The sequence below is a fragment of the Sycon ciliatum genome, chromosome 8 (assembly GCF_964019385.1).
Source record: "Sycon ciliatum chromosome 8, ocSycCili1.1, whole genome shotgun sequence".
NCBI lineage: Eukaryota > Metazoa > Porifera > Calcarea > Leucosolenida > Sycettidae > Sycon > Sycon ciliatum.
The window spans coordinates 7,715,116-7,726,811 of record NC_088650.1 but is presented as its reverse complement, the minus strand read 5'-3'; the positions used below and the strand labels follow the sequence as shown (position 1 = coordinate 7,726,811).

The 11,696-nt window shown below is 49.1% G+C and overlaps 2 protein-coding genes across 2 annotated transcripts; one reads left to right on the top strand and one right to left on the bottom strand.

Annotated features, from left to right (window-relative positions):
• Positions 1 to 158: 158 nt before the first annotated feature.
• Positions 159 to 6,909, bottom strand: LOC135823148 (protein SET-like). The gene is made up of 6 exons (XM_065335986.1): positions 6,589 to 6,909; positions 4,878 to 5,000; positions 3,930 to 4,049; positions 3,009 to 3,149; positions 2,214 to 2,465; positions 159 to 1,312 (listed from the first exon to the last, which is right to left on the bottom strand). The coding sequence occupies exons 1-6, from the start codon at positions 6,898 to 6,900 to the stop codon at positions 1,025 to 1,027; spliced, it is 1,236 nt and encodes a 411-aa protein (XP_065192058.1). The 5' UTR covers positions 6,901 to 6,909; the 3' UTR covers positions 159 to 1,024.
• A 1,917-nt stretch (positions 6,910 to 8,826) lies between these two features.
• On the top strand, positions 8,827 to 10,392 carry LOC135823522 (uncharacterized). The gene has a single exon (XM_065336364.1). It carries the CDS (start codon positions 8,827 to 8,829, stop codon positions 10,390 to 10,392), a length of 1,566 nt encoding a protein of 521 aa, XP_065192436.1.
• The last annotated feature ends 1,304 nt before the right edge of the window (positions 10,393 to 11,696 follow it).

The window sequence follows — 11,696 nt, the reverse complement described above, 5'->3', positions numbered from 1 at the left end:
TGGGTTTACTTCGAAGCACAAGTATGGCACATTTGATTGATCAGGTTCGTACCCTGAATCGAATCGAATATTCTAAACAAAAAAAATCTCAAAGAGTCTGCACACCCACGCGCAAACACAGAAGCATGTCAACAACACCGTCAACAACTACGATGAGATCAGAGTAATCGATAACGAAAAGTCATTTTGAATTTCACTGCAATATCAGAATTGAGCCTTTCTCTCCAACAGCCCATGGATCCAAGGCAAGATGACAATACACCATGATAGAGTAAAAAGTAGCATCTAAAAAGCAAATTCATGCACAGTTCACAAAAATGTTGTCTGGAAAACATTTGTACATGTACACAGTACAGGGGCATACGCAAATGAGGTAAGAAAGAGAATAAAAACATAATGATGGGAACAGGGAGACAGACAGAGAGAGAGAGAGAGAGCTCACACAGCTGGAGACTGACAGCTGCCATGAGTAGTCGCAGAGAAAAAGACGAAGACAAGAAAGGAGCGCGTGAGATAGTTCTATTCATCTGCACACAGTGAATTTGGTCCAGCAGCACACTTGTAAGAACGCTGGACATGCTATGTACAAACAATGGTCGTAACATAGGCTGCTGGCCACGCAGCAGTAGGGCACACACGAACATCTGACGCTGAGCATTGGACAGGTGTAGAGCAACGGGGACCCTGGTTCGTCATGCTCTGACATGCAGCATCAGCAGCAGTAATGGGGAACAACAGTAACACACCATCCAGAAAGAGGAGCACTCCACAGAGCAGTGTTCAAGGCACCGCAAACGTACCGCAAATCGCAGCATCACGTACACTCACACAGATATATGCCGTGGCGAAGAGAACGGGAAGCAGGTCACCCAACTATGTCACGAAGTCATTGTATTAATCAACTTTGTACAACCTCTCAATATTCAGAGACGGAGAAGCGGCGTTCATGCCAACAAGAAGGACGATGAGCACCATTAGTTGTGTGTGTGGATGAAGCTTTGAACATCCTCACAACAGACGCGTACTATTCCGCATCTTCCGGCTGATCAGCAGCCACCAGATCATCATCTGCTTCCTCATTGCCCTCATCATCATCATCAAAGTCCTCGTCGTCTTCCTCATCATCGCCTTCAACATCTTCAATCTGCACAACTTCACCGTTGACTTCTTCCTCGTCACCGGCCTGGGGCTGAACGCCGTCTAATACCTCTGCACCTTCGGAATCGTAAGACTGGTCATCCTCAAAGCCTTCCTCGTCTTCATCCTCTCCCTCTTCCTCCTCTCCATCACTGATATATACTGGATCAGGATTCTGGAAGGACCCAACATGACAAAAAGAGAGAGAGAGAGAGAGAGAGAGAGAGAGAGAGAGAGAGAGAGAGAGAGAGAGAGAGAGAGAGAGAGAGAGAGAGAGAGAGAAAGAGAGACAGACAGACAGGGAGAGAGAGAAGAGTTAGGGCCACGTAAGGCACGTTCAAATACACACAGTTCTGTCCATTCCAGAACTCCCTACCGTGCATACACTGTTTGATTACATAGATTTCCTCGTCAGAAACAACAGAATCCAACTCCGAAGTGAAGGCAGAATTTATAATTCTACCGTCAGGATTTAAGCAATTGGTGTATGCCATCTTGATGCCATGCATGTGTGCTGCCTGTATACTACAAGTGGAGAGTCGTACAAATAATTGAATACGTGATCCTTCTACGGTTATGGCGAGAGGAGCATGAGTACAGAGTTCACGACTAATTGTTCGTTTACATGGGCGTAATCCGCTCACTCCGGTCATTCCAGAATTTTATGATCCGGTGCAGAACGTGTAATCGAATGCATCCAAAGTGTATTCAAACCAGTGCCAGAAAGCAAGAAGGCGACTTTGGCGCAACAGGAAAACACTCAGAGAGGATTCCTTCCAGGATACAAGATGCGCGCATGCACACAGACACACATCCGTGCACACCGTATATAGTACGCATAGAACACCACACTTGTACAGTAGTACATGTATCAGGCAGGCAGCCCATCAGGGGCACAGGGGGCACGCGAACTCCTCTAAAATCTTCCAGCCTTCATTCATCGTGTGCATGTTTGGGCCAAGTGGCTCAGGGGTCGCAATTCAGTGCCTGCCGGGAAGCCAGAATCGAGTGCCAGTGTGCAATGCACAGTGCTGCTCAGTCAACACAGTCTTGTTTAAAACGGGAAGCAGCCTTACCGTGGTTTGAAACTGCTGGTATTCGTACTGCTGCTGGCCCGCTTCTTCAGGGCTGGAGATGTACTCTGCCTCTTCGTCGTCATCCTCATACGGTTCCACAGGGTTGCCATCCTCGTCAACAAACGTGCCGTCCTCGTTCTGAAACACAAAGCCGGCCGGGCCAACATTATCCTCCACGCCGTCGACATCGTCGTCGTCTTCATCCTCGCCGTTCTCAGAACCCGGACCGTTGGCTTCTTCAACCATGGCAGTCTGACAAAGGAGCAAACACAGATGACGTTACTCACTGCATGGTACCGTATTTTACCGGCTTGAGGACAGTTGTACCCCGATTGTAAGTCAAACTATCCCTTTTTAGGTCGGATTTTAGGTCAATAAAAGGTCGACTTGTAACCGGTAAAATACGGTATTCATCAATAGGCTTTCTAAGCCTGCTCATATACTGCACAGAGTCAAACAGCAAGGACTTCGATACAGGAAAGAGATATGATTCGATCTCTCATACTCTCAAGGTGTGTATAGCAGTGTCTCATCTACCACGTATTCTGTGTTGCCCCGGACAAAGGTGTTGGACACATGAATGCAACGGTCACGAAAGCCGTCAACTTCCAAGTCCCTGATGTCCAAACAGCATCACTGTACATCTCCCGATCACTCCCGCCCTATCATATCTACCCACTGCCGTAATCCAGGACGAGCACAACACCCCCCCCCCCCACCCACACACACACCATGTACCACACACACACCATGTACCACACACACCTACACACCCACACAACACCCACAACTCACCATGTAGTACTGTACAGGATCACTCCACAGCTCATCCTTGATCAGCTCGCCAAGGCCAGATGAATCTGTCTTCTCCACAAACCAGGAGAAGAATGAGGTGGAGTCGCGGCCTTTCCGTGCGCCAAACTGATCAACTAAACTCTACAAAGGAAAGGAGAATCACGAAAAGAGGCAGATGTAACTTCCCTCTCATCGCCATAATCAGCCATCATGTTACAAAAGACTTGAAAATACAGTAAAACCGGCCCTAACCGGACGCCCTTGGTGCAGCGGAAACTGTCCTGATACGGCAGGATTCCGCTTGATCCAGGGATGCAAGTTCGTTCCACAGCACTTTGGTGCATGAAGCCGTGTCCGGTCAATACAGGACTTCGCTGGGTACAGGGTCCGGCAAACACAGGTTTTCACTGTACATTCATAGACATGCAAAACCTACTGATCTCAAACACCACAGGCAAGTTAGGTCTGCATGGTTGTGTGGGTCAGATCTAGGGGTCTTCTTATTCAAGCACTGCAATTATCTTTGGGTCATCCGTCATAATAAAAATAATAATTACCTGAACTCTCACGATTTTCAAAGAGCATTAGCTACATGGGCTGTCCCAGCAGAACTATTGTATGTGTGTCAATTTGAACTCGGATGTTGAGCCAATGGAATCATGGATAAGTAAGGAAGGACAAAATGTTACGAGTTATGACCAACTGTCCACCAATGTCAGTTTTGTGAACTGTTGTCGCACTTTCTGACTGTATATTATCTGGTAACATTGGTGGGCAGTCAGTCATTACTCGCAACATTTCGTCCTTCCTTTATTTATTGTATGTGTATTTGTATATATTCAGCATCTCCTGGCTAGTCAAACGACTGCCAACAACAAATGAATGTGAAATGAAGGGTGATAGCAAAGCACGTTGACGTACCATGTTAGGTCTCCAGTCAATGGGCGTGTGCTCGGTGGTGGACGGACGCTCATTGCTGCTACTGAGGTTGTAGGTCTTGGTGAGGACCTCGTTGGTGAAGTGCTCGTTCTCGCTAAACCGCTGCACAGCCAGCAATTGATACATGTATCATTCTCAGACTGAGAGGAAGGACACTGGTTACGGCAATTACAAGCACAGAGTTCATATCCCAGGTACACTGCATGATGCTATGCTACCCCAAAACAGACATGGCCAAGTCAATGCTCTCAAGACTCCTACCACACATCAACTGTAATGGATGCACACACACCACACACACCACACACACACACACACACACCACACACACACCACACACACACACACACACACACACACACACACACACACACACACACACACACACACACACCACACACACCACACACACACACACACACACACACACACCACACACACACCACACACACACCACACACACACCACACACACCACACACACACACACACACACACACACACACACACCACACACACACCACACACACACCACACACACACCACACACACACACACCACACACACACACACCACACACACACCACACACACACACGCGCGCCCACCCAGATAGCAAACAAACTATGCTAGACATAGCAACGTGCGCTGGGATTACACCACTCAACAGCTTGCGAGGCAGATCAGCAAAGGATTTGACCACCACTACTATAGCCTAGTCCCACACCACACGGCTGGTTGAAGTGACTTTCTCCGACCAGTGAATCCCCTATATTGATTTTCCTTTTCTCTTTTTTCTTTTTAACATACATAAACACACGTGCCCACACATACACACACACACGTGCCCACACACGCAACCTTTAGATAGAAGATTGAGTGCAAACAGGTTGCCAAAAGTGAACCGTACATGCACAACGCAAGCTGCTTACAAACTCAATCTTGTAGCCGGACTTGATGTCCTGGAATTCTTCAACATTGACGTCGATGAGATGTGTCAGTGGCTCTTCATCTTCCTCTGTGATGATTGGTCCAATAAGTGGATGGCTGAGAAGCTATCACAGAATCAAGTCAAGGCAAAACTACGGACAGCGAGATAACTGCATACTTAATTTTCGCAAAGGTGCGAGCCACAGAAATTGCTGTTGACTCGCCCGAGTGCCCCCCCCCCCATACAGCAACAGTGTTGGGTACACATCGAGGCCACCATGTAATCCACCCGAAGTACAGGTAGGTAGCGGGGACCTGCGGGAGGACGGATGCGCCACACCACTTCGAACCCATTCAATCCGAGGACTTGGTAAGTCGCGTGACCCCACTCCCCGGCCTCCCTGTGCATACTACGTTGGGTGCAGTAATAACATCATCGTCGGGAGATCGGGCCATCTTAAGCTGAACGTCAGGATGGGATTGTCTAAGTTAGGGCGTGTTACTGCTAGAAGATGCAACGATTAAGACAGCGTTGCCCGGCCCTAAAGGTGAACCCGTTACACCGGACAGGATAAAACATCATGGCATGTTCTACTAAATACATGAATTCAGCATGACACATACCGGCACACACACACACATGACCAGCACACACACACACACACATGACCAGCACACACTGGCTATGGTCAAAACACTGAACTACGCTTGCACATACAGTGAGACCTGTCTATGACGACCGCTCAAGGGACCTTCAAAATGTGGTCTCTGTTACCAGGTGGTCTCCTTATCCAGGGTCATTTGACTGGAAATAGCATCCCTCGGTCCTGGTTTCTGTGACCTTCTAGGACAGGTGGTCGCCTTATTCGAGTGGTCGCCTTGACAGATTTTACTGTACATGTGCATGTGTATGCAACTATTATAGTAGTAAGTACAGCACAGCACAGCTACCCGAGTGGTGAGTGCATATTTTTACACTACGTATCCTTGCCATGTTTAATTCATGAAGTCCCCACGACAGTGGATCAGGTCTGCCAATCTTCACTCTGCTTTGCTGCCAAGCGTCATTATTTTTTTTTTTGTGCTGCGCTGACGAGTCCACAAAGGACGAAACAGTTCTGTCCGCAGATTGAGTATTTCGCTCCTGCTCTTGTAGCAGTTGAGCACTCTTGCGTGGGGTAGTGCCTTTGCTGTTTGCATTATGCAGAGCTCACTGACTTGTCAGTTTGAGCACTCTGGCAAGGTACGTTCGGACCTGATTGGAAATTTTTATTTCCATTGCTATCAGGTTCGGCCTCATTACCTCTGTGCTGCGCTGACGAGTCCACAAAGGACGAAACAGTTCTGTCCGCAGATTGAGTAATTTTATTGTTAATATTTTTAAAATTATTGATAAGGCAATCCCCACAGGCCTCCAAGGCCTGCCATGTAGAACATCGTACAGCTTGCAACAAGTTAGTCTCTATAGCAAAAGACAGTAACTGATGCTGACCAGCGCAGAGTATCGCATCTCAACGTCGGTGAAGGACTGAACACGCACCCCACTTGCCGCTTACCTCACCATGACGTCATACTCATAGTCAATATTCTCAACGAACGCACTAAAAGATTTGAAAATCAATCAGGCTTTTTATTACAAGAAATTTCTTTTTGACAAATTCTTATTGCTGTTTCCACTACCCAACTACACAGGTAAATTAATTAGGAGGATACGGCTTGCATCCAGAACTGGGGAATTTCAGTGATGATCTCCGATCTCCGCGAGAAATGGGGTTTGCGAAGTTCATTGAAGCGCTGCTCCACACGCAGGATCTCCTCAGACGCTTTCTCGTTCAGCTCATTCAAGCTATCCTGAGTGTTCTCCAGGTCGGACAAGTACCGCCGCAGCCTGTCCACCTCATCCTCACTCTCTTCGGCTTCCTCCACTCTTGCCTTTTTCGCAGGCGGCGCCGTCCCTGAGGACGGTCGCACTTGTGCGTTCTCCGCCATCACGTCAGAGCAGCAGGCTGTTTGAATCCCGCGCATGCGCTGGAAATCTTTAGTTTTCAAAGCAAATCGAGACGATAGTAGATACTGCATGCAGTACGCGCGCGAAGTGGAGTAGACTCTAATACATGTTATACTATTCGAGACAAGACTGTGTGAGTGAGTGGCAAGCGACTTGGCGAGCTTGTCGACATGACCATTGATGACTGCATGCTGTAGATCTACACTATAGTATATCGGTGACGCCTGCTGTTTTGCAAACACACATGACATGACAGTCGACCGCCCTCGGCAGCGCTTGTATCTCCCGATCATTTTGCCCACGCGAGAGCATCTGGCTCTTGGGACTTGGGCTTTTGTTTTGGGTCGTGTGCTGTTTTGTAGCTAAGTCTTCGCCGCGCTGGCCTGTTTTTGTCAGATCTTCAGCGCGGTTTTCTCACCCGCGCCCGTTCACCATGGTTCGTTGCACAAGAACATAAGATCTGTTCGCCCGGAAAGTTTTATTTCAAGGCTTCTGCCCTGTTGAAGTTCTGGTGTAGTGACTTGCAAGTAGGTGATGTAACACAACCGGTGAGCCGAGATGCAGGCCATCCATGATGATCCATGGTTGGTGAAGCTTCGAAGGCATGATGCAGCCACACTCACAGGAGTGTCACGGTGCTTTTTGTGGCGGCTGCCGCTAGCTGCAGCGCCAGAAGAAGAAGAAAAAACAAGCCCAACACCACGTCGTTTGGCCTTGGGTCAGACTCGTAGTCGTACTGGTCCGTCACTTCTGTAGTTGCGTCACAGTAGTATCTTTTACATGTATTTCAGACTGCCAAAGCGGCCATTGCCGCATTGGGAGTGAGGCAGGGGAGGCGGAGGGGAGTAGAGGGGTGTACGAGCGTAGATAAGATCTAAGACTAAGATCTATGCATGATCGGCATCAGTGGCTAATATTAGTACTATTACTTAGTACCAAGAGGGGGGTTATGTACTCTTGTTAGTACTAGTAGTAGAACCAACTACCAACTACATGTACTAGCAAGAGTACATAAACCTTTTATGTACTCTTGCTTGAGTCTTGGTACTTTTTTTGTAGTACTACTAGTTACAGTCAGTATACTGACTGTAGATCTACTACTACTAGTACTACTACTAGTACTACTAGGGAGTCGGAGGCCTTGTCAGTGCTAGTGCAGCAGTCTTGCGCTTGCGCTGTCAACGAAAATCTCCAACAAGGCACGTGCCGTAGACAATGGTAGAGTTTCTAATTCTGCTGAATGATGCCTGGTGCAAGTGGTTGGCTGTCTTCGAAGCTACGACCAACAAAAAGTGCGAAGTGAAATAAAAACCAACCAACAACAGTCCAAACGCTCGCCATTGCCGCATTGGTTCGGAAAGAAGGCCATGGCACAGTGCCACTGCGCCAGCAGTGGAGTGCAGTCACTTCAACAGGGTCAATGCTGGATACGGCTGAGCAACTGATGCGTGTACGAAGTCAGTGCAGTGCCATTCGGCGCTGAAGATCGCGTGCAAGGGGCACCGACTCACGGCATAAATAGTACTGGCGTCCGGAGAGCCGCGTCCTGCTTTCCTGTAACTCATCTTCGTTTTCAGGACTACATGTACCTCATTTCACCAGGCGCTAGCTCGCAGGCAGTACTGGTATTTACCGTCTAATAAAATTTGTGCTGGGGATTATCACCGACTATCTACAGCATTGACTTCAAGTTGCGCATGTACTGAGTAGATCAATCGGTACATGTGTTAGTTCGGATTGGATTGATCAAAGGCTTTGCGAAGCCACTAGGTGCTTTCCTGTGTGACTCGGTGAAAATAAATACTTCTGGCTCCAGTCGGAGGGATTCTGGATTCTGGCTGTTCTGTCCCGGTCGACGCGGTCGTTCAGCAGCACATTCCAAGCCAGCGACATACACGTCACCGACAGCGGGTTTGATGACGGCTGCAGGCGAGCTTTTCACCATGGTCACCGGTCTCTTTGCACCGTTGCTCGGATTCTTACTGGTCAGCATATGTGTGCTAGTACTTCTGGTTGCTATCGTTCTCGGCGCTGTGTTCCTTTGCCTCGTGGCGACCGCAGTGTTGCTATCGCGCTTTAAGGGCAAACAGCGGCAAGCCGATGATGGCGAGCGGACAGCAAAATCATGGAACCATGAGCGCTTGACGACGTTGCTAAGATCGGGCAAACATACGATGCCGTGTGGCATTGTCAATGTTGACGTGTTTGATCGGAACACGGATTACTTCATGCAGGTGGCGGCGAGCCACGGGAAGCGACTACGCATCGCGACGAAAAGCGTCCGCGTGCCGGAGCTAGTGCGACGAGCGGCAGAGAGGCACCCAGACACGGTGATTGGCGTCATGTGCTTCAGCGTGGCGGAGGTGGCCCTGTATGCCGTGCACGCGTCCACCCGCAACATTCTGCTGGCCTACCCGCTGGTGCAGCCCGCCGAGCTCCAGCAGCTGTGGCAAGCCGGCATGGTCCAGCGGCAAGCTGTACTCACACAGATGGTCGACTGTGGCGAACACGTACGCCTGATCGGAATGTGCTGGCTGCAGAACGCGCACAGAACGCTCCAGGAGCAGGTGTACCGTCCGGTCATGGCTCGCCTGTGCATTGACGTTGATGTGGCCTTCGCGCCACTGCCGATTGTTTACATTGGAAGCCATCGTTCGCCATGCAGAACACCCGGCGACATTGACGACATCCTGAACCAAGTTGCCGCAGTCAACAGCTGCTGGGAAGCAGTTTGGAAGGATGGCGTAGCACCCACAGCATCGTTGTTGGCACAGCATGCAGTCCGTATGAAGGCAATGCCCTGGAGTGAGAAGACAAGTCTACTGCGTGGCCCTCTCGTGACGGTGACGTCTGTGATGGGATACGAGGCTCACATAGCCGGAGTTCCCGATGCAAGCGGGTGGACTCCGGCACGGAATATCGCCGTGCGCTTCATGAAGTGGTGGTCCGTTGGAGATGTGAAGCACAAGCGTGCTGAGCTGTGCGCTCACCTTCAGGAACGTGGGATTGACCTGGAGTTTGTGAACGGTGGCGGGACAGGCAGCATTCTATCCACCATCCAAGACGAGCGTGTCACCGAGGTAGCAGTTGGTTCCGGCCTGCTGCAGAGTCACATCTTTGACTTCTTCACGGAGAATTCTGCCGAGCCAGCGCTGGTGTTTGCCCTCGCTGTGACCCGGAAAAGTCACACATGTGGGTCGGAGATCGTCACGTGCCAGTCTGGGGGCTTCATAGCTAGTGGAGAGGTGGGTCGTGACAAAACACCGTCCGTCTTTCTGCCATCCGGCTACAGAGAGTTCTCCACCGAGGGCTTTGGTGAAGTTCAGACTCCCTTGTGTAAACTGTCACCTTCCGCACCCAGCCTGTCCGTGGGCGATTATGTCTTCTTGCGGCCAGCGAAGGCAGGGGAAATTGCGGAGCGATTCTCCAAGTACTTGTTGGTGCATGATAATGAGGATGGTGTGGAAGAGGCACTAACTTACAGAGGACTGGCTATTACAGCCTACTGAGGCTGAACCCAAGCACGTTGCTGGAAACAATCACCCCGGCCTGCATGCGTAATTGGCTGTAGCCGAGTTTGAGTTGCAGTATACAGTACAGTCATTATCATTTTATCATTCATCAGTTCTATGCTGTCCCTCCAGGAAATCGCGATTCCACGGATGCAACAAATTTCGCGATTTTGGCCCAAACCCGCGATTTTCAGCAAAATCCACGATTTCCCGCGTTTTTTGCACTATATCTCACATGTTTCATGCACTTTTCACACAGTGCTTTCCACGATCCTGTAGGTTATTTCCACAGTATGACTAGTACTACTCGGGAGTAGATATACTATGCAACAAATTTCGTGATTTGGCCTAAATCCGCAATTTTCTGCAAATAATTCCGCGAATTCCTGGCAAGTTCTGCATCATTCCGCACTTTTCGTCGCATTTTTTGTTGTTTTCTGCCGCAATTTCTTGCGCAAGTTTTCGAGAGTTTTTTCCGCAAATTCCCGCAGGGACAGTCTATGCACTTATTCACTGTACGGATGGGATATGCCCGGAGCTATGACCCCATCTGTTACATACATTGAGAGTTGTGTGGATGCATGCTTGCCTGGTACACAGCGAATTCATGCAGCAGTAAACATGCACAGTGTACAGCAGGGAGTAGTACAGCTTTACTATTCACAGTACGAAGAACCCGGTGTGCAGTGCATGCCTGTGCTGTTGTGGACATAGAAACCCAGCATACTGTAACAATGGACCAGCAAGTGCTCAGGGCTGCACAGCCAGCGCCCCATGTCCGCAACATCTGAGGTACAGTACTGTAGAACGGGTAATTTTAGCGACGTAAAAACCCTAGCGAATTTAGCGATCGACTCCTTTTCGCTAAAGTTTCAAGTCGCTAATCCGTTGAGACATTAGTAGTGCACTGGTGATCCGTGAGTAAAATCGCTGCAAATCGCTAAAATAAAACGTCGCTAACCGGTTGACAATGGGAAAACGCTAAAATTAATAGTCGCTAAAATTACCCGTTCTACAGTATACGAGAGAATCATGAAGAGCAGCTCCAGACCGACCTGAACTCAGGCCGGCATCGCCGTGACATTCTGGCAAAGCCGAAATATGATCCACGTATATTCAATTTGTGGGACTCGTGCCATTCTGAAAACTCTACCATGCAGAGCCATGGCAGTATACAGTAGAGGCAACCCCCAACCTCAAGGGGTGATGAGAAGGGTATGAACAACTGCAGGAAGCCCTATCTCTTAATTTGCTAAATCCTATATATAGGATTTTGGTCATATTTTTCAACTCAAAATGGG